General features: G+C 42.0%; 1 protein-coding gene across 1 annotated transcript in view; it reads left to right on the forward strand.

Annotated features, from left to right (window-relative positions):
• Positions 1–23,468, forward strand: part of zzef1 (zinc finger, ZZ-type with EF hand domain 1) — a 40,029-nt gene that overhangs the window by 11,743 nt on the left and 4,818 nt on the right. Inside the window, exons 20-50 of the mRNA XM_079650941.1 lie at positions 428–597; positions 688–769; positions 865–1,066; positions 1,550–1,683; positions 1,776–2,016; positions 2,120–2,199; positions 2,303–2,393; positions 2,726–3,212; positions 3,301–3,465; positions 4,471–4,590; positions 4,686–4,847; positions 5,083–5,215; positions 6,088–6,226; positions 6,316–6,481; positions 6,576–6,838; positions 8,089–8,261; positions 8,529–8,724; positions 8,840–9,000; positions 9,539–9,819; positions 12,248–12,422; positions 12,514–12,646; positions 12,728–12,954; positions 15,343–15,654; positions 16,092–16,192; positions 16,315–16,450; positions 17,304–17,663; positions 17,772–17,915; positions 18,534–18,702; positions 18,801–18,899; positions 19,030–19,195; positions 20,219–20,369. Of these exons, the coding sequence (XP_079507067.1) occupies positions 428–597; positions 688–769; positions 865–1,066; positions 1,550–1,683; positions 1,776–2,016; positions 2,120–2,199; positions 2,303–2,393; positions 2,726–3,212; positions 3,301–3,465; positions 4,471–4,590; positions 4,686–4,847; positions 5,083–5,215; positions 6,088–6,226; positions 6,316–6,481; positions 6,576–6,838; positions 8,089–8,261; positions 8,529–8,724; positions 8,840–9,000; positions 9,539–9,819; positions 12,248–12,422; positions 12,514–12,646; positions 12,728–12,954; positions 15,343–15,654; positions 16,092–16,192; positions 16,315–16,450; positions 17,304–17,663; positions 17,772–17,915; positions 18,534–18,702; positions 18,801–18,899; positions 19,030–19,195; positions 20,219–20,369 (5,619 nt within the window). The remainder of the gene's footprint in view (positions 1–427; positions 598–687; positions 770–864; positions 1,067–1,549; positions 1,684–1,775; positions 2,017–2,119; positions 2,200–2,302; positions 2,394–2,725; positions 3,213–3,300; positions 3,466–4,470; positions 4,591–4,685; positions 4,848–5,082; positions 5,216–6,087; positions 6,227–6,315; positions 6,482–6,575; positions 6,839–8,088; positions 8,262–8,528; positions 8,725–8,839; positions 9,001–9,538; positions 9,820–12,247; positions 12,423–12,513; positions 12,647–12,727; positions 12,955–15,342; positions 15,655–16,091; positions 16,193–16,314; positions 16,451–17,303; positions 17,664–17,771; positions 17,916–18,533; positions 18,703–18,800; positions 18,900–19,029; positions 19,196–20,218; positions 20,370–23,468) is intronic.

The following is a 23,468-nucleotide window of genomic DNA, read 5'->3' on the forward strand; positions in this document are numbered from 1 at the left end:
CAATTTCCCTAAAACGACTTATTTTAAAGCAGCTTTGATTGTCTCTTAATAATTAAAAAATGTTTTTGTTCTTATTTTGTAAGTGAACCGCATCTTAATGTCAATTTTAAATATAAATATGTTTACACATTCAACCAGTTAAGCTTTTAAAATCAAGAGGTGTACATGGGAAAGCCTTTTATATAACCCATATCAATTTATTTTGAGCCCTTTCCAGTTGTCTTTTAAAAGTGTTGCGCAGTTGGTCGCGTTAATTTGTTTTATACACTGGTGTCGGAATGTGGATTGCATTTTAAAACTTTTGTCAATAAGAACAAATATATTTAATCCAACCAGTAACTGCAGCAGTTATAAAGAAATGCAATACAAAGTTAATTTTTTATATATCTTGTAGTTTGTTCACCATTGCTTGCCATGTGACCTTCAGGTGGATCAGGACAGCTGGCACCAGCCCCAGCAGCCGGTGGTCCTAAGGACCTGGAACATGGAGTCCCCTCACAACTACGAGAACAGCCGCCATGAGACCAGCATCTTCTCCTGCCCTGGTGCTACATCCTTTGAGGTGGAGTTTGACAAACGCTGTGAGACAGAGAAGAGGTGACTGATATGAAATATATTACATATATTCAGATTTGAACCTTGTGTGACTGTTTTATAACCCATCCTCTACGCTCTTGATTTTCACAGATACGACTACCTAGAATTCACCGATTCTAGAGGAGGGAAGGTCCGCTATGACATGAAGGTTGGAAGTGAGAAGTGGCCAAAGGTACGATATGGGAAACCATTCAGTTCTCTTCAAAAGAAACATTGTTGCTATTAATTTAATTTACACATGTATGCTGCTTCTCTTTTCTCCTCCAGAAAGTTACATTTGACGCTGGCCCTCAGCTCCAGTTCCTCTTCCACTCTGATAGCAGTAATAACGAGTGGGGTTACAAGTTCACTGTGACGGCCATGGGCTTGCCAGATATCACCATTTCATGGATGTCAGACCTGCAGCTGCTGGTGGCTCGCCTCATGGGTCGCCTCGCTTCCAGGACCCTCGCCCTGAAATCCCCCCATGGTGAGACTGCTTTACATCATTGTTCAAAAGGGCTTATATAAAGTGTTTATTTGTGTGAATCTGTTAACAAAGCAACATTTTGAATGAATGTATTGGGCCATTGTTAGAATCTTCCTTATCTATTCATTTTGAGGTTAAAATGAAGGATTTTAAGGGAATCTTTTAAACATGTTTTGTTTAGAGCAAAATATGATCGATCAACAGAAAAATGACCACCTACTCCATTCTAAATTGATATATAGGTTATTTTTCATGGAAAAAAGGTAGAAAGTTCAGCTTTTCTCTGTTTTATATCATTTTAACTGAATATATGTTTTTTTTATTGACAAAACAAAACATAAAGTCATCTTCTTGGATTGTGAGGTGGACATTTTTAACAATACGCTGACATGTAATGGACCAAATGAGTTCATGTAGAATACTATTGGCAGATGAACAATCAATGAACATATGCTGATATTTGTGATTTATTGTCTATTCCAGAGATCCGCACAGTTAAGGAGCTTCCATCTGGTAAAATGTCCCATGTTCAGTCTTCTCCTTTATGGAAACCCATTCTGCGACACGGCTTGTGTGAAACAAGAGAAACTACTCAGGCTAATACCCCCACAGACCAGGTACTGTCCATTTTACATCAACATATATAGCATTTCCATTCTCTCAGCTGCTAGGTGTTGCTCTAATACTATGTATATTTGTTGTGGTGTAGACAAATGCATGGACTCTGGACGAGTTGATGAGCTTCCTGGAGGACTTCGCCCGCTGGAACCCTTCTCTGGAGCCCACAAACTGTAGAACAAAGCTGATGAAGACCCTCATGCAATCCTGCAGAAAACAGCCATTGAGGAACGAGATTGCCTCTGGGTTGAAGACAGACCAAGCTGTGAATGCCATTTGGGCCGCCATGGTATACCACACACCAGCCCTCAACCATGCCCTGAGGAACTATGGTGAGGCTTGGCTGCAGTCATGGTCCAAAGAGCATTTTTCAATTTCTCTCTTTGTTCACTCGTTTGAGTATTATTCTCTTCTGTTTTGTGTTTGCATGAGTAGTTAATCAAGACTGCAAGTCCTGTCTGAGCGAAGAATTTGTGCAGGCGTATGCATTTGCAGACAGCATCAGAACATGGATGGTGAGTTTTACTGACATGACTCATCATTTTGTTGATTATCTGCCTCTGAGTTTATATCTCATCATGATGCTGAACTATTATGCTGATGTAATTTTCCTGTCAGTTGGAGATGAAACAGAGATACCTGGTCAGCAAAATGAATGTTCCTGACGACAAAGAAGGGGGTCATGATGAGGTTAACATGGAGACACTAGGTAAGGACTACACCTTTCTTTACACCAACTATGTTATATCTTTGATATCAAAGTGTTACATTTAAGAATTGTAATTGGTGTGGTTATAGAATAAGTACTCCATCTTTTTTTTTCTTCTAAGGGTTTGCAAAACTTTAATTGACAGCCATATACATTTGATTTATTTTATTTACTGAAATGATACTGAAGTGTTCAGCTGTATTTTCTTGGAAAAGTTTTACATTTTGAATATCTGCAGATACACAACAATAAAGAACTCTGATCAAAGGCAACAAATGTAATCGTGACACCTCTAATTATTTTTGCTCCCTCTTTATTTTTCTTGCCTCTAGCCGAGATGTGCATTGAGAAGAGCATGTTGCTCTTCAGATTCACCCCCTGCGGAGTCCCATACCAGGAAAAGGACTCTTCCAGAGCTGCAGAGGGCAGCAGTGCTCCACTGTTCCGCTCCTGTTCCATCTCAGAAGCAGACTTCCAGGCCAGCTCGTCTCAGGGACCTCAGGCTGCGGGGTCTGAGGAGGGGGCCGATGCCAGGGCCGGACAGAGCCAGCCCCCCGGTGCTCCGGCACAAAGCTCATCATCGTGTGGGCACGGCCGACAGGGCCACATTGGCTCCACAGAGAGCCTCTCCTCCCAGTCAGGGGAGCCAGCCTCCCCCTCTGCTGTCCCCCGTAAAGCCCCATTCAGCCGGGCACGCCTGCGCCTCCTGTCCTGTCGATCGATAGAAGAGCCCCGTATGACCCCCTCTATCAAGGATCGCTACCCAATAATCAAACACATCCTGAACTTTATAAAGGACCAGGCTCTCACAACAGCAAGGTGAGTGACGTCAAGGGTTGTTTTTAGTATTATTCGTTTTTGTAATTGTACAACACAGAGTTAAATCATCCAACTCTTTCTCCTGTAGCATTCTGCAGACCCTGTCCCTGAGCAAAGCCCAGGCTGTGAGTGTGTGCAAAGTCCTGGAGATGGTTCAGCAGTGTTTGCATTCTCTCGGAAAGCCACACCTCTTCCAGGCTCCCTGCATCCTGTTCCTACAGGAGCTGCTGGCATGCCAGAAAGACTTCACCAGGTAGACCTGTAGAAAAGATTTAGATTAATGTGGAACAACAGTAAATTGTATGGGTTGTATATTAATATTCAAGGAGGAAAGCTCTGAGAGATTATAGCGTCCTTAGCTTCTGTACTGTGACCCAGTGAAACAGAAGATTTGAGTACAGCTACAAAATCAAATGCTTCACATTTTATTATAGCAATCAAAAGTGGGCCAGCTTGAGGACAGAGAGCTGCATCTCCACACTCAACTCCCTAGTCACTTACATAAGCCCATGTACTACTTTGTTGTAAAGAAAAGAAAGATGATTGGATTTTGATATATAAATAAATACTTATTGGTAAGCAAGTCCAAATAATAGTTAAAAGCATTTTTTTCTTAGTCTGTTAAACATATCAGAAAGAAGTGTTTCTTGTTGTAATACTCATTTAGGCCACAAGAGGCTGAAGGGCATCATTACCATAGACCAGTGACCATCAACTGGTGGCCCGCGGGCCAAATCTGGCACGCGAGACATTCTCATCCGACAAGCGCTGTGGCGCTGGCGGAGTGGTTAGTGCGTTCGCCCCCCACTCATTTTTTTTTTCCACAACGTCTCGTGAGTAATGTGCAGTACTGGAGTCCAACAGAGAGGCAGCAGCTGCGGGACAGTAGCCTGCATACTGCGTAGCCTTCCCTGCCCGGAAGAAGAAGTGATCCGTCGTTAGCGTGAAGAGTCTATAGGGCTATATAAAAATCGCTGTCTCTAGGAATTATTTTGGCCCTTGGACAAATGTAGTGATCCCTGCCAATGACGGTATACCTCTATATAAATCACAACAAACAAGGCAATAAATAACCTTTTTGACCGGCCACATTTTTTATAAACTTAATAAGATATAAAATAACAATATAGATTTGTTTAGTAAATGCTCAAATATGTTATATGTACTTGACAACAGTATTGGAGGTGCCAGATGTATGTATCTTACAAAATGCTGTATGTAATTCACTCATGATCCTCTTTCACTCCGTTCTTTCCAGTTATTTCTCTCAGTTGTCAGACAGCGGGCAGAAGCTCGGAGAGGAGGTGAGGCATTCCTACCATCAGCTGGTGCTCATGCTGGTGGATGCAGTACAAGGCTTCAGTAGCCTCAATGAGAAGTAAGTTCTTATTCACTGAAATCAAAAAGCTCTTATTCAGTGTAATTCTAAGTGTGTGTCCAGTGGTGTAACCTGTCATTTACCCCTGCTCTCAGAGCCCTGCTCCCCGCCCTGTCCTGTGTGCAGACCGTCTTGCTGCACCTTTTGGACATGAGCTGGGAGGTTCACGACCTTCCTCTCTTCCTGGATATAAAGCTACCGGACCTCCTGCTCAGCATGTCCCAGGAGAACATCAGTGTTCATGACATCGCTATCAGGTAATCTCAGAGTCATCTCAGAAATAAAATACACAGTGGAAATTAAGTGCTTCCCGTTCATTACAATTATTAAGCACATGCACACAGCTTTCCTTTTGACAAATCAGTAGTTTTGCAATATGCCTTGTGAGTCTATTCATTTGAAATACCTTACAATATTTTAAGCAGTGTCTTAGCTACTAAAATAGCAGAGATGGTAAAATGATACGATCCTGTGGTTTGAATTTGTCTTCAGTCAATGGACAGAGGAGGATGAAATCGCAGACTACAAGAAGAACCAGGAGTGGATGGATGAGTGCATGGACGGGATGTTTGAGAAGTGGTATGACAAAATCGATGAAGAGGACTCCATGGAGGACAGGAGAAAGGTACATCACAGTCCAATCACTAAAAAAACAAGGGAAATTGTCTGGTTTCTGGGGAGACAAATGGCACTTAACCTGACTGCCCTGTCTTTAAGCTACAGTATGTGCTCAAATTAGCATACTGTTATTCTGTTGTTTAGTCTTGTACCATTAAGGCTGCAGCCAACCTTTATATCCATTAAGGGTAAATCTGATGAATATTTAAACTTTAAAGTAATTATTTGGTCAATAAATGTCATATAGTGGTGCAACATTTAAAACCATATCTTTTATAGACCAAAGTGATGTTGTTTTTTTCAGGCCAAAACCCAAAGAAATTAGATTAGAGTCAACTTTATTGTCATTGCACAGAGTACAGGTACTAAGACAGCGAAATGTAGTTTGCATCTATCCAGAAGTGGAAAACAGCAGAAAGTGCAGAGTTGTTCTAGTACAATATGAATATATATATATAAACATGTTACGGGTATAAACAGACTGAATGTATTTACACTATGAACATTATGAGGAGGTATAAACATTTTTAACACCAGTATAGAAATAAGAAAGGTATACAAATATACAGACACTGTCCACAGAATAAATGTAGACCCTTACTGATGTTTTTAATTTCAATAACGGTAATGTAATTAAATATAACATAAAAAATAAATCAAATAATTAAAATATATGAGGCTTAAAAAAATGAAATGTTCATGAAAAATGCTAGGTTGGTGATTGTTTTACCTTCGTTTGACTAATCCATTTGTTGACTTATCACTGCAGCTCACCACTTACACTAAGCTAAGATGTATGCAGGTGTTTGCTCACCATATATAGGAGCTTATTTTTTATAATAATACCGTGTACTTACATGTACCTGCTTTTATCCACAGATGCACATGTTTATCGCACGTTATTGTGACCTGCTCAATGTTGTCATCTCCTGTGACGGCTGCGAGAGGATGGCTCCCTGGCACCGCTACCGATGTCTGCAGTGCATGGACATGGACCTCTGCAAGACCTGCTTCCTCAGTGAGCTCACACACTCCACTGCACCACTCACACAGTCACTTATTGTAAGTTAGATAAAAGCAGAACCAAATGTGTGTTTTTTTTACCAGGTGGTGCCAAGCCTGAGGGCCATGAGGACGACCATGAGATGGTGAACATGGAGTATGCATGTGACCACTGCCAGGGGCTCATTGTAGGCAGCAGGATCAACTGCAACGTCTGTGAAGACTTTGACCTGTGCTTTGGTTGTTACAATGCAAAGAAGTATCCCGACAGGTGATTCATTTAAAGTGTCTTATTCTGTTCAAACACATTTAATCACTGACATCCGAATTGTTGGCTTAATGGTTTTTATCATTCCCATCTCTAGCCACCTGCCCACCCATCGGATCACAGTCTACCCCATGGTGACAATACGAATCAGTGACCGCCACCGCCTGATCCAGCCCTACATCCACAACTACTCCTGGCTTCTTTTTGCTGCTTTGGCTCTCTACACGTCAGAGCTAAGCAGTCAGAAGCAGATGGAGGGCGAGTCTTTAGACAGCAACACCTTGAGCCAGGCCTCATCTCTGCAGACACACTGCTCCCAGCTCATCACTGACTGTTTGCTAAAGGGGCAGCCTGGAAAAGGTAAGTTCAAACCAGAAATTCGTTTTTGAAGGACTCGTTCCACATTTTGGAAAATACACTTGTTTTTTTAATTTATTGGTGATACCTGGATGAGGAGTCTTTAGTCTAAGTATCAAACTAAAGCCAGCAGCAGGTTATTTTAGCAAGACTAGATGCAAGGCAAACAACTTGCGTGGCCTCCTTTGCCAACCAGACTTGTGTTGATTGCTTCATGTAACTGAGCACAAACACTTAAAGGTCCCATGTCATGCTTTTCCGGTTATTACCCGTCCCCTTGTGTGTTATGAAGGTTTTTATGCATGTAAACGGTCTGCAGAGTCAAAACCCTCAAAGTACACCCTATAGCGAGTAAAACTCTAACACAGAAAATACCTCCCAAAAACGCCTTGTTGGAGATACGTCACTGTCCATTGATTCTTCCGGGTACCGCATGATGTCATGCGGTACCCGGAACAAAATGGACCAATCCGTGGAGCCGTTACGTTAAGTCCCCGCTGATTGGTCCAAATTGACCAATCCACGGACTTCCTCACACACACAATCAGTGCAGGCAGCTCTGCTGATCTCTCCTCCCTGGCTGCAGGCTGATAACAGACAGTTGGGATCGCGGCGAAATTCTCTCTGTAGACCCATTCTCACAGGCTTTATCAACCTTTTTCTTACTCAATATCAAGCCACACTTATTTGTTTTTTCTTCGGCTGTGACTTTGTGTGTGCTCAGGGTGAGTTTGGCTGTGTTTCGCTTTCGCTAAACAAGGAAACCACACCTCCACGGAGCTCAGCGCGATTCACAACGTCCCGACCAATCAGAGCACACTGTGCTCACAGGGAGGGTGGGGGGTGGAGCTATTGGAGCTACAACGAGCCGTTAAAGGCAGAGAGTGAAATTCAGTGAATACACGTAGTTTACAGAGATGCTGTATGAGAAACCAAGTGATTTTGGAAAATTGCACAATATAAATCTATTCTAGTAGACCTCAACAATGGAATTATGATCAGTGGAAATGGCCATGACATGGGACCTTTGCATATTTCCCAAATTGTTGAACAATTCCTTTAAACACAAAATTGGCCCTTGGAGAGATAAGCTTCATCTATCCATTCCCGTCTCACACATGTTTGATGAACTTGGGTACAACAATGTTCTGTATTTTCAAACTAAATTAATTGTATGAGGGAGATTTTTCATTGTTTACTCATGTTTAACCATTTTTCATTGTATATCAAACCTTTCTTTTCAATCCACATAGGTCTTCGTTCCTCAGCCTTGCTCGCCCTGCTGTCGCCCAATGAATCGGCTTCTGACAGTGAGCTGTGTCCTGTCTCTCCGGAGTCCTCTCAGGAGCTCAGCAAAGCCACTGACACCTTCTCTGTTCCCGGCAACACTGCAGCCATCTGCTCCCTAACATCTCCCAGGGACACAGTAAGGAACATACCTGACGTGATAGGATACACTTAATAATCTCTGTTAGGGGAGTGGATCAATAAAGTTTAAGGAAGAAGAAAGACATTGGGAAGCAGATCACCTTACTAGATTCACAAACATGGCAGTATATGCGCTACAAATATACCTCTACCTATTTTTGTAAATCAGCTAAAGTTTATATAGGTAAAACTGTATGCAGTATTCTAACTTTTGAAGAGTTTGAGCCGTCTACCTACCGAATTGTTGTTCTGCTCTTACCCCCAGATCAAGCCATCAGGGAAGGAGAATAAAACAAAGGAGATGGGGTCTCCTCCCCCTGTTCCTTCAGAGATGTCGTCCCCACCAGGCACTGCAGAAGGGGAGAAAAGGAAGCTGGTTACCCAAGACACGCTGGACTCCCCCAGCCTCAGTCAGACCCCCTCTGTGTCCAGCGAGGACCCCCTCTCTCCTGTGTTGCATGGTAAATACTGAGAATACCTCTACCAGACTCTGATGGTGGTCATTAGTGCTTATCCCTTGGCTGTCAGGATCAGAATTGTTGGTTATATTTGTGTGTTTCTTTCTACCATTCTAAGCTTCAGAGCCTGATTCAGGAACAGTCACTTCTCCAGCAGCTGAAGTTGTCAAAGGGACTGAGAGGCTTCCCCCAGTTCTCCTTCAGGAGCATGTGTTTTCAGAGTGCTCCAGAGAGAGGATCCTGGGACTACTATCAGCCATGCTGCCCCCTGCCATACCAGTACGTGAAACCTAAGACAGGTTTTTATGGCTTTATGAAACGCTTAAGAGATAGTGCTGAGAGTTGGCTATCAGAATGAATACTTCCCTTATCTGTGTGTAAAATATGAAGCTACAGATAACAGCAAATGAGTATTGATGTAGTTACTAAAGTTAGGTAACAACATCTGCCTATCAGCGCCTCTAAAGCTCGCTAATTAACACGTTATCTTTCATTTTATTGCTCCATGCACATTTTTCTTTACAAGGAGTATGTGCTGAACTCTAGTTCTTCTTGGGCAGGTGTTGTAAATTCCTTCAGCTTTGTCCTCACCTTGAAGTTTCCAGGCAACCATTGAGGCTCCAGGAGGTCACAGATTTAGCCCAGAAAGTCACACACTATAATTAATCCCCCCAAAAAATGTTTGTCAACACTTAGGTTATAAAATGTAATTATTTCAAACTCAGCATTCATTCTTTTCTAAATGTTCACTATTTGTCAGCATTGTCTTTATGTTTTCCTACTTTTAACATTTACATCTTCTTTTTTCTATCCCCAGGGCAACACACTGTCTCTGCCCAGTCTGAACTCCATCCTGCCCAAGCTCTTCAGGGCAGTCATTTCCAATGCTGGCTCTCTGAACGAGACGTACCACCTCACCCTGGGGCTGCTGGGTCAACTGCTGCTCCGAATCTCTCCGATGGAGTCTGACTCTGCCGTTACTGAGGCTCTGGCTGACAAATATGACTTGTTAACACAAGCAGAGGCAACCAGTTCAGACATCCAGGGCTGGAAGACCACCCAGCTGCTGTTCAGCCTCGGAGCCGTCTGTTTAGACAGGTAAAAGAAGTAAAACCTGTTAATCCCACAGGAATGTTTTGTAGCTTGTAAAATCGATTTATTTGCAGGTATTAAACTAACAACAAGTCTGCACTTGTTAGCACCTTCATGGATCAAGCAATGTGAGATATTTTTAATACCATAAAGCAGGGCTCGACATTATAAATGGCCCGCTGGCCCGGAAGCACTATTTAGACACCCCGGGCCAGCATATAGTACTTTCCACTTGCCCGCTCGGGCCACTAAAAATATTGCTTGAAACATTTTTTGTTAAATTGTTTCGTTTATCAACGCTACAACATAGCGTTTCGTGAGTCGGTTGTCCTTGTTGGCTGAAAAGTAAACGGCTGTTTGCTGCGGAGCGCAGCGCGAGCAGGCTCCCGTGAGCGGGAGCGCGCTCCTTCACTACAATTCAATTCAAAACCTTTATTTATTCAGGTGAAAACCCATTGAGATCATTGACCTCTTTTTCAATGGTGACCTGCTGCAATTAGGTTCCAACATGAATACAAACATGACAGAAAAACAAAGAGGACATCATATGGCATATTTACATTGACTACAGTTTGTATAGCTAGTAGCATTTACCGATTGGATAGCATCTAACCTTGCTTTAAAAACATGTAATGGAACCAAACTGCTCAACTTCCATTCCTTTTGCAGACTGTTCCAAATTAGCGGAGGGGACTACAGACTATCGCGCCACCTAACCATTCGCCAACATTTTTTTAATACTAGCGGTAACCGGCCAAGCGCCGGGAAAAAAACAATCTTCAAATAAAAGAAATTCACCGGAGGAGTTAAAGGAGAGTGACAGGGAGCATGAGAAGAAGAGGGGAGAAAGTTTCAGCCAGCTTGATCGATGGAGTTGGCTTCTAGTGGTGCAGTGACGCGTCCTAAAACCCTTTTTCTAATCTATCGATTAGATTTATGATTCGAAAATTATAAAAGTAGGGTAGACATGTGGAGATTATCCGGCTGAACAAAACATGCATTTATCAAACAGGTTTGTTTTCCACAGACCTTATTTCCAGCTATTTTCCAAAACCCTGTGAAGAAATCCCTTTACTTTTTTGTCGAGGGAACTAGCAGCTTACTTCCTGGTTTTAGGACGCGTCACTGGCTGCACCTCTCAATATGAGGCCAATATAAACTTCTGTCGGCTCTGTACATTAATGCCGACCTATGCTGACAAGTAAGTGAAGAGTAGACAATATAAAGGTATTGGCTATAGGGAAATGTCCCAGCAGTTTAGGATAATTAAGGTTCTAATCTAATCTATAACATAGCCATTACATTTCTAACTCCTAATGACAGGAAGACAGAAAGTGCATTATACAAATAATAATACTCATAATAATAGCAGACATTTTTTAACAATGACCACAATATCATTATTTTAATAAACCAAATATAAACAATTGAGGAAAATGAGGAAGAGCTGATGATTCAAATGTTGTGGTACAAGTAGTAATGTAGTTTGTGCATAAATTACTATTGCAACAAATTTTCTTCATTATTAGTCGATTTTTTTTGGACGAATGCTCCGGGCCAGTGGTTACAATGGTGGGGCCAGTGATAATACAATTCCACCGGCCCGGAGGGCATTTTACCCTTAATGTCTACCCCTGCCATGAAGCAAAGAACATGATTTCACATGCTGTTATTATCCATGTTGGATCCTAATATTTTAACATTGCCAATAAGTCAGACAAGAGTTAGAAATCAGATTTTTGTATAATCCTGGCAATAGTACAGAAGCCCTGAGAGTCAAGTAAGAGAAAAACATTATTCTGATCCATTGTTTAAGTCCAAGTCCAAACTATTGTCTCTACTTTGCTTAAGGACAGGTGAGAAACAAGGTTTTGCCAGGATAATCTTTTCTAGTTTTTCATTTTTTTTGTTTATGTTAAGGAAATAGGAATATACGCATTCATGTTTTCTTCCCGATAAGCTTTTTTTCTCCCTGCACTCTTAAAACAAGGTAATTAGTATGATATATTACATTGCTTCCATGTCCAGAGACTGTAAAACATGCTTTAAGTCTATTTAGAACATCGAGTAATGGCGCTTTTCAGTCTTGTGGCAGAAGTTAGTATAACAACAACAGTTAGAAAAATGTTCCTAAATAAAAGGAAAATACAAATCCATAACTTTTTTTCCACTCTGTTTAGACTAAGAAAATGGAAATGAAAATTGTGTTTCTTACTTGCCTCTCAGGACATCCATCTTCACTAATCTTTGTAATAATAACCGTACTAAAATATTCAACAAATCTGCAAAATCAGATGCAGAACTGAGAAACTGAAGGTTTACCAAAATCACACACTTAAACATTTTATTTTGCAAAAGTTTCTGTGAAATATATGCCGCCAGCATCTGTTGCAGTTCATTTGAGATATCTCTCTTCTTATGCTCTGTTTTGCAGTCGTATTGGTCTGGATTGGGCGTGCACAGTGGCAGATATCTTACACAGTCTGAATGCGTGTCCTGAGTGGAGCACAGTCATCGCTGCCTTCACGGACCACTGTATTCAGCTGCTGCCACAAACTCTCAAACGCACCAACCTCTTCACCCTACTGGTGCTGGTGGGCTTCCCTGAGGTGTGTACAATACTGACCACTGTAGCGATTAGTGTACAGTGTCGTCTCTGACTCTATAAGCTCAGTTTGAACTCCTCTGTGTGTCTGCCAGGTGCTGTGTGTGGGCACCCAAACAGTGTTCATCGACAACGCCAATGAACAGCACAACATGATCCTGCTCAAACACTTCACAGAGAAGAACCACGCTGCAGTGGTGGATGTTAAGACACGAAAGAGGAAAACAGGTTGGTGCCGTTGTAGCGCACCCTGGTTACTTTGTGTAAGAATAAACATGGAATTTACCCTCTGTGTTTTTTTCTTTCTAGTGAAGGACTACCAACTGATCCAGTCTCTGGACTCCACTGCAGCCGGTCTCCCCGGGCAGTCAGAGGGCGACGGCAGCTCTAAGACCCTGCTCAGCCGGTACCTGAGGAACTTCACCTCCATCATCAGCCACTTGCTGCAGGCCAGCCAGGACAACGGCTCTCCTGATGCCGTGGAGGCATCCTGGGTTCTCTCCTTGGCCCTCAAAGGCCTCTACAACACACTGAAGGTACCTACCACCTCAGAATTTGAAAAGCAAAACAAAAATGTATGCGTATAACAAGTTTATTAAAATAATGTTTACAAAGTGCTCTACATACAATAAAAGCCAAAACCAGCAACATAAATGGTTATGTTAGATATACAGGACTGTCTCAGAAAATTAGAATATTGTGATAAAGTTCTTTATTTTCTGTAATGCAATTAAAAAAACAAAAATGTCATACATTCTGGATTCATTACAAATCAACTGAAATATTGCAAGCCTTTTATTATTTTAATATTGCTGATTATGGCATACAGCTTAAGAAAACTCAAATATCCTATCTCTAAATATTAGAATATCATGAAAAAGTATACTAGTAGGGTGTTCAACGAATCACTTGAATCGTCTAATTAACTCGAAACACCTGCAAGGGTTTCCTGAGCCTTGAAAAACACTCAGCTTGGTTCAGTAAACTAAATCACAAGTATGGGGAAGACTGCTGATCTGACTGCTGTCCAGAGGACCGTCATTGACACCCTCCATCAGGAGGGTAAGACACAAAAATAAATTTCTCAAAGAGCAAGCTGTTCACAGAGTGCAGTTTCAAAGCACATCCACAAAAAGTCTGTTGGAAGGGGGAAATGTTGCAGGAAACGCTGCACAACCAAGAGAGATGACCGCAGCCTTAACAGCATTGTGAAGAAGAGTCGCTTCCAGAATTTGGGGGAGCTTCAAAGACAGTGGACTGAAGCTGGAGTCCAGGTATCAAAAGTCACTGTTCACAGACGTGTCCGGGAAATGGGCTACAATAGCCGTATTCCCATGGTCAAGCCACTTCTGAACTCAAGACAACGGAAGAGGCGTCTGACTTGGGCTAAGGAAAAGAAGCACTGGACAGTTGCACAGTGGTCCAAAGTCCTCTTTTCAGACGAAAGCAAGTTTTGTATTTCATTTGGAAGTCAAGGCGCCAGAGTCTGGAGAAAGGCTGGAGAGGAGCAAAATCCAAGTTGCTTGAAATCCAGTGTGAAGTTCCCACAGTCAGCGATGGTTTGGGGAGCCATGTCAGCTGCTGGTGTTGGTCCACTGTGTTTCATCAAGCCCAGAGTAAATGCAGCTGTGTACCAAGAGATTTTAGAGCACTACATGCTTCCGTCTGCTGAAAAGCTCTATGGAGATGAGGAATTCATTTTCCAGCATGATCTGGCACCTGCCCACAGTGCCAAAACCACCAGTAACTGGTGTACTGACCATGGCATTACTGTCCTCGATTGGCCTGCAAATTCCCCTGACCTGAACCCCATAGAGAATATGTGGGGTATTGTGAAGAAGAAGCTGAAAGACACCAGACCCAACAATGCTAATGAGCTAAAGGCCGCTATTGAAGCATCCTGGGCATCCATAACACCTCAGCAATGCCACAGGCTGATTGCCTCCATGCCACGCCGCATTGATGCAGTAATCCGTGCAAAAGGATTCCCAACCAAGTACTGAGTGCATTAATGGACATTTTCAAATGTTTGATTGTGTTTTGCTGTTATAAATCTTTTTTTTTTACTTGGTCTGATGAACTATTCTAATTTTTTGAGATAGGATTTTTGAGTTTTCTTAAGCTGTATGCCATAATCAGCAATATTAAAATAATAAAAGGCTTGCAATATTTCAGTTGATTTGTAATGAATCCAGAATGTATGACATTTTTGTTTTTTTAATTGCATTACAGAAAATAAAGAACTTTATCACAATATTCTAATTTTCTGAGACAGTCCTGTATACTGTATATATGAGTAGATACAACTACACACACTCACCAGCAAACAAAGAACGGATTACAACTTTTTTTTTAAAGAGCGTGATTCCCAGAAGAAACCTATTCAAACAGAACATATTTAGGCTTTTTAAAAAGAGGAAACTGATATTGCATGCTCAATTACCTCAGACAATTTGTTCCAAATTAAAGGTGAAAGCACTGGTGCCTTTTAGTTTTGAGTCTGGCACGTGGAACCATGAAAAATGTTGCGAACCAGCCCATAAAAAGTAAAAGGATCAGGAGATTAGCTTGGGCTTAAAAAACAGTAACATATTATAATCTATTCTGAATCTCGCTGGTAGTCAGGGCAGATATTCAAAGACTGGGGTAATATGGTCTCTTATGTTATCGCTGGCTGCAGCATTTTGAACAAACTGGAGACTTATCATTGATTTCTGACCGAGACAAGTATAGACACAGTTGAAATAGTCTTGATGAGCTTATTTTAAATCCGTATGACATAAGAGTGACTCAAATTCAGGACTGCACAACTCTCTTAAACTGTCTCAGGTCAGTGTTAAAAGTCTCCAGAACAACATCTGAGTGGTTGTGTAGGCTAGGAGCAACTGGCTTAGATGATGTTTTTTATTTCTTCTCTTGTGTAGAAACATGGAGTAGAGCACGCTCAGGAGGACATCCAGGAGTCAGGCCTGACGCAGCTGCTGGTGAGGAAGTGCAGCAAAGGGACCGGCTTCACCAAGCTGTGGTTGCTGCGAGACCTGGAGATCCTCTCCATCATGCTCTACTCCTCCAAGAGGGAGATCCACTCCATGGCCCAGGACCCAGAGCGGGACCAAAGAGAGCAGGACAAAGAGCACGACTCGGACCACTCCAGCTGCTGTGCCGACGAGACCGACGTCAGCAACAAGCCCGACCCCTTAGAGGGGCTCGATGAGGAGACAAAGATTTGCTTCCAGGTGATAAGGGATACTATAAGAGATGTCCATAAGTGCAAACCACTCATTCATTTCAGTCCGCTAGATTATTATTTAAATGTTTTATTTGTAGTTAAATCATTTTGACTGAAGTTACAATTTACCATTAATGTGCAGTTTAAGAACACTGCTTCAAACCAATGCAATACAATAGAAACGTCTCTAATGGTCTCTTTCAGTCCCATTACATTACATGTGTTTGACGCATTTATCCAAAGGGACATTCCAACGGGAGCCATGTATCATACGCAAGGACACTTAAACATGTTGACTGCTGGGGCTGATTGTAGAATCACTGCCCCTCCCATTAGAACATTGCTATTTATATCTGCACAGTGCAGTAAAAAGCTAAATGAAAATCTAATTTACTTGTTTATTTATCTCGAAACCTTACAGTGATTTTCTTCTTTTTCACACAGATCACACACGATGCCTTAAACGCCCCTCTCCCCATCCTGCGAGCCATGTATGAGCTGCAGATGAAGAGAACCGATTCCTTTTTCCTGGAGGTGCAGAAGAGGTCAGCCGACAAATTGTTTTTTTATTGACTTTTCTTTTAATATGATGTTGCGTGGTAAAGGTCATACTTCACAATCTGATACTACCTCTCTGTTATGTGTTGTGCCTTTGTGTTATTATCAGATTTGACGGAGAAGAGATAAAAACAGATGAAACAATCCGGACGCTGGCTCAGAAGTGGCAGCCTGGCAGGCGGCCTCGCTCCGAGGAGAGGAACACCAAGGCTGTGGACACTGACATGATTGTGGTGTCATGCGTGGTGAGTTGTTGATGTGCCCTCAAAAAGCATACAGTAGTTTGTGACTGGCTAACAACATGAAACATGGGCTTTAAGGTACTTATCTGCTGTAAGTGTAATACCTACTGTACAGTTCATAATGGTTATTACTCTCCCAGTTTGGAGAAACAGACAGGGGTGATGGCACAGAAGCTACGCAATATACTAAAGGCGATGGGGGCAGCAGCATATCTAACCACTTTAAAATAATAAATATCAGCTCAAGTGTACTCCACATTTTAGAATATTTTCATAGCATTAACACATTATTTACCGATGTGTAACTGACGCTGTTATCTATGCTCTCTTGAAAGCAACCAGACTCCATTAACAAAAACTGCAATTATACCTCTCAGAACAAGCGTGTTGCTGGTTTACCAATTCTTTCAGAGTTTCAAAGGGTTAGTTCTAAATCTCTAAATGTATAAAATAACACACTAACTAATCAAGGTCAGCAGTAGACCAGCAACTATTCATTTTACAAGGTAAATTACTCTTTTAGTAAATGGAGTCTGATGGATAGAAAGATCGTAGATAACTGATCAGTTCTCCATCAGAACAGTATGTCTAATTATAGCATACATTTAACTGATATATATATGTTTTTGGTGACACTTTGTTTAGGTGGCTATAATCATTTGCTGACATCCACTATAGGAAATAAACTGACTATGGATAAGAACTCATTCAACTCCAAAACAATCGAAACTACAAACTCTTAAGCCTTACAAACTACAACGAGAAGAGAAGAGAAACTCTGAGGAAAGGTGTTTTTATTACATTTTCCATATGTCAATATTCTAATTTGTCCCCATCATTGTCTTCCCACCCACAGTCCAAACCCAGCCACTGTGAAAAGGCCATAGAGGAGATCAACGTTGTGGCCCAGAAGCTCATCACAAATTCTGAGAACGACCTGCAGCTCAGCTACGCCAAACAGCGGCGCACCAAAAGTTCAGCTCTCCTGCACAAGGAGCTGGACGTCCGCAGCAATCGAGCAGTTCGTCAATACCTGGTGAAGGTCAACCAGGCCATCGCCACGCTGTACGCCCGCCACGTGCTGGCCTCGCTGCTGGCCGACTGGCCCGCCGACACAGCACTGAGCGAGGAGGCCCTGGAGCTGAACGGCGCCTCGCACATGGCCTACATCCTGGACATGTTGATGCAGCTGGAGGAGAGGCCGCTCTGGGAGAAGGTGGGGCATAAAGGAGAACAATTAGGAGATTATGTTGTGTTTTTAACATTTGATTCGTTGTAGGTGCTCTGTGGATTAATGTGAGTGTGATTATCCATTCATAATCAGATTCTCCAGAGGGTGCTGAAGGGTTGCAGCCAGAGTATGCTGTGCAGTCTGTCCCTCACTGCCTGCCAGTTCATGGAGGAGCCAGGCATGGCTGTGCAGATCAGAGAGTCCAAACACCCATACGACAACAACACCAACTTTGAGGTGGGTAACATTCCTTTTTGTTACAATTTAGAGTCAGGATCAAAAATTCTGTAATTTATCCCACAGCAGGGAAATGTACGATATTACGGCAAAGGAAGGAGACGGAGTAACATATTAAATATAGAAGCAAGCATATCACCAGAAGAAATACAAATAAATGCACACTCATGGTAACAGAAACAAGTAGCAGCATTATAGAAAGTGAACATATAAAAGTAATGAGGCAGCAGTAAGAGGCAAATAGCAATTTTGTATAAAAAGGGTATATTGCACACATCACAGTCACCTCTCAACAGTGGTGTTACAGTCTGAGTATTGAAGTAGCAGCCAGAAAAAAATGAGTAAATGTACATGACAAATTGCACATAGTAGTTTTATTTCATAACAGTGATGTTATAGTCCCTATCTGTGGGTATTGGTGGTCTACCAGGGAGGTGTATCATCAATTACAGCCATAACAGTTTTAAAAAAGCTTTAATATTTCCAACGTTGAGCTGGTCACAACATGTATAATGGCTGACTAAAGAAGAACTTGCAAAATAATCGATGTATTAGTACAGGTCTTTATTTGAAACAGGGCATGTCTTTCTTTTAATTCAGTTTCTTGTCTCTCTTTAGGACAAGGTGCACATCCCAGGAGCCATCTACCTGTCAGTGAAGTTTGACTCCCGCTGCTACACAGAGGAAGGCTGTGATGAGCTCCTCATGTCCAGCAGCAGTGATTTCCTCCAGGACGTCCACAACTTCAGTGGCTCCCCTCAGAAATGGTTGGACTTTGAGATTCCTGGTGAGAAATATTTAAATGTTCCGTTTCTGATTTATGGGTTCCCATTTTTATATGTTGACTAATGTGTTTAAACCCCGACTGTGTGTTTTTCTTCTCAGGTGATACCCTGTACTACAGGTTTATGTCGGACATGAGCAACACAGAGTGGGGCTACAAGTTCACCGTTACAGGAGGGCACAGAGGACGTTTCCAGACAGGTGCTTCAATTCAAGATACACACTCCTTTTTCATTTTAGCAAACCTGCTTTCATTTGTTGACTCCTCAAAGTACCCAAATAAATCCTCAGGTCATTAACCTCTCTGCCCTTTCGCTTGTGGTCTCATCAGGTTTTGAGATACTGAAGCAGATGTTAGCAGATGACCAAGTGCTCCTTCACCTGCCACTGTCTGACATCTGGGAGTGGCAGGTGGGCGTGGCCTGCCGTCAGACTGGGAACCAGCGACTCAAAGCCATTCACCTGTTGCTCCGCCTCCTGCAGTGTCAGTCACAGACGTAAGAAACATATCCATGCATTCATCCCTTTTCTCTAATGCTTCTAATGCTTCTGCTAAAAACTGTAGGCTTATATTGTCATGTCTGGAACCCAAAAGTAATATGCACCATCATTCTCACTTGGGCCCCTGCTTGTAAGTAATGCTTTCTTAGCTAAGAGGACCCAGTGCACATATTTCCCTCTCCAGAGGTTAAGGATGCATCACAGGGTTGGCATAAAGCCTTGTTAATTCCTCATGTCGTAGTAGTCGCCACGGAAATTAGATAAAGGCTGTGTGCAGGAATTTGCACATGTGTTTACAGACTCGGCTACCGGAAGCTAATTCAGAAGGGACTTAGTTTAAGCTGCAGCTGAATTATGCTGCCTGAAAAAGTTTGCGTGCACACAAGCTTGTGGGTTTTGGCTTGATTTAGTTTCATACCAATTTTAGTACTCAAACTGTTTGGCCAAAGTGAATGGGGCTCTTGCAAAGTCACGTTGCAACTCTATATGCAAATTGTACTTCTGCACTGTGGAAACTTGAAGCCCTTATGGCACATATACTGATAATGGACTTTCAGTAAAGTACTATGCTTCTTGTGTCCAGCAGATACGGTTCTGAAAATATTAATATTTGCGTTATTATTAGAGATTCTGGATTTTAGAAAGGGGGAAAAAAAGAAGAAGAAAAAAACATTGCAAACTATTTGCAGCAATAAAATAGCAATAGAGTACATAGTGCCTCTCTAAGCGCTATTCATGTCTGTAAATTAAATTGTTTATGATACTTGATCATACAGATAGATACAGAATGACTTTTTTATTATAATAAATAACAAATACTTTTTTTCCTCTTTTGGGGCAATCTAGAAATATGCAATCAATTTGAGCAGTACACATTTTGTTATGGCTGTTGGAAGTTACAAGATCCAAAGTCATTATAATTGTATTTGTTGTTGTTGTTTTTCCTGCCACAGCTTTACCTTTCCCAGAGTGCTCCTCTTTATGGTATGTGACGTACATGTGTTCTGTTTGCTCTGCAGGGCCGGTGAGCTGACGCTGCTGCGCCCTCTGTGGCAGCTGTTCATGTCCATGGAGAACACTCTGAGCCAGGACCCCACCAGCATCACCGTGCTGCTGCATCTTCACCGAGCCCTCACTGAACTCTTCTTCGTCGCAGAGGCCAGAGCCATTGTGAGTCACACGCACGCACCGCACGCACGCACGCACACGCACACACACACACACATACACACGCGCGCTATGTCTTATAATATTACAAATAAATACAATAATAAAAAAAACTGTGTAAAGTATGATTTGAATATTCTTGTATATTATATAGAATGTTTTTTATTTAATAGAAGGCAGCAGAATACAGAGAAATCTTCAGCATTGATATAAACACCTTTTCACATATCCAACCCTTTCTATGACTTTCAAAGTGCCATTTTCTACCAGATCCTGCTAAAGAAAAGTGAGAAGCGACTACAAGTGTACTCTCTGATTAGACATTCCCCTAGACAATGAAGGCCAAAATAATATCCAAGGTTATTTTGACGATCATTTATCACGATTATTCATAGTGTGAGTGACAACATGACTTTATCCCACTTTGCTACAATCATACTAATGTACAAATTAGGGCTGCAGCATGTTTCAACCCAATTTGACCCCTGGGTATTGCTTTATAATTAGAGGTGTGGTTAAACAACATGTTAGTTATTTATTTAGGTGTTGGCTTTTTTGCTGGGATGACAGCATTATTGACGTTGTGGTGGAGAGAAACTGAACAAGGCTATGGTGAAGAAACTACTATTATAGACCTAAGAGGAACCTTCAGTGTTTTACTCTTGCTAACAGTTTGAGGCAATTTAAATGAAACGATCAGAGGAAAAACATTTGATTCTCTACCGCTGTCTTTCTTCCACCCTCTCTGTCTTTATCCGAGCATGTTTCTCCTCCACCCACCTGTTCTGCTCTGGGCTCGGGGCCAAAGCCCAGCCCTGCCATCTGCCAGACGGCACAGTGCCACAGAGATGCCATCTATTTTGTGATGCGTACTGGCTCTCTCACTCTCGTTCTCAATTGTCTTGAATTATTGATTGAGAGATTTCTCGAGGATTATGACCCCTCCGTCAGACAGGAGTTTCCCATCTGTGGCTGCAATCGACGCAGCGTCCCAGAACTGCACTACCTTTCCCTATTCCCTTCTGCTCTGCTCACTGAGTCCTCGGGGTGCTCATCTGACAATAACATTACATCAGTTGACTTGTCTTCCAGGATGCTGGCTCCCATCTGCAGCACGTGAATGTTGTTTCATGTGAGGGAGATGTGTTTCTTAGGACAAACACCAGGGGGCAGTAGCAGCACTCAGCAGTTTTACCTGGGGTGCCCTTCATGGTCAGTGTTGTGTTAGCAATGACACATGTTGGTGTGAGGCGAGTCTCCATCCAGCAGAGCCTGACCTGTCCTCTGTTAAAGCAACAGATGTGCGTGCTGCAGCAGTTAGTCACCCCTATCACATGGAGACACCTGGACAGAATAACAACTGCACAATTAGGAGAAAAAAATCATAGTTTTCTTTGCAACAGTCTAATTAAAAAATATATAAGATGAGTGGTGTGATTATTAGGATCTGTACAAAACTAAGATTTGTATATGAAGTTTGTTATATACGGTTTGTAAGCCAGAAGTATTCTGCAGCACCATCATACTTCATTCAGAACAATACTTTCAAATATTTGGCCTTTACCAAATATTGCACTGGTCTATATTGCAATTTTTTATAACATTTCGATTTATTTAATAAAATTGCTTGTGGTAAAGAGTGTCTTGCACAGTTGTTGTTTTAAACAAATGCATTGACCCATTTACTTTTCCAATCTAAGTTTTGCCAGCTTTCTCCTGATAAACAGTCAGTTCATCTTATTACATTATTAGTCATTCAACATAATTACATATTTGGTTGTTTAAATGTAATTTACATAAGGCTCACCGCCAATAAATAGGAATATTTGGTAAGAATAATAAAACATGTTTTAAATATTTTTGTTGTTTTCAATAAATGTTGACTTTTGGACTTTTCAACGCTATGGAGTTAATATTAATGTTCAGATCACACAACTCAGGAATGAACCCTTACCCTACCCTTCCACCATTGAAATATCATTCTTCAAATAGTATAACACTTACATAAGTGAGGCCTACTATTATCTGCAACTGTGCAAAAACACCAGGTCTAAACTGAATATTGATAAAAACGCATTAACAAAAGCTGTGCACAATTCAGATTTTTTTAATGTCACCCTCATGAACGTATCAACCTGGTCGTTATCGCCTTACAGGAAGGCGAAGTCGATAGGGAGTTGGCTTGGCAACTGGAAGGTCACCAGTTCAAGCCCCGGCAAGACCCAGTGCTACCGAGGTGTCCCTGAGAAAGGCACCGTTCCCTACACTGCTCCCCGGGCGCCGTTCAAAATGGCAGCACACTGCTCCTAAACACTAGGATGGGTCAAATGCAGAGAAACAATTTCCCCACGAGGGATTCATAAAAGTCCATCTTAATCTTAAGTATCAAAACAAATGGCTGTTAGATAAAGTTAAAGCCAGGGAATGGGATATTCACACAGTCCATAACTGGATCCACTTTTCCAGGACTTCTCAACATCTGCATTTGTTCACAGATAATATTATAACAAGACGGGACTCTAGGAATCTAGTTTGGGAAAAGTCTCCTTTCAAAATCCATCCATCCATATTGTAAAGCCATCACCAGCTGGGTCTCTGCTCTACCTACGACACAGCGCTCCGTCTGTCACCATCCGAGGATCAGTGTTCACTGCAAATGGTGGCCCTCTATGAACTTAACTGCAGTGATGACATGTAGCCGAGTTCAAAGGCTCTGTAATGACTGAGTGTACTGTAGAATCATGGGAAGCTAATGGGTGCACTGGATCCTCTATGTCCATATTAGGTCTGAGCCTGGAACTGGATTATTTTTAAAGTTGTAGTGGCCGGCGCTGTCCACATTCCGGCTTCTCATTCTTTATACGCACACAAAGTTCACAGCCAGGTCCGCTGAGATTCATTGAACCCTCTCTACCCCAGGAAGTGAAAGTTATATTTAGGATTCAAAACTTTATGTCACGCACTCCTGACTTTACAAATGGTCCTAGGATGTTCCCCTCGGCATAAACAGTCAGGGTGCTGTGGGATGGATGGTGTGACCAGGGCTCTGGACTTTGTCTCCAGCTCTGTAAAAGCTCCATTTGGCCAGTCTCAGCCCATTTA

The sequence above is a fragment of the Notothenia rossii genome (assembly GCF_949606895.1).
Source record: "Notothenia rossii genome assembly, chromosome: 9".
Taxonomy (NCBI): domain Eukaryota; kingdom Metazoa; phylum Chordata; class Actinopteri; order Perciformes; family Nototheniidae; genus Notothenia; species Notothenia rossii.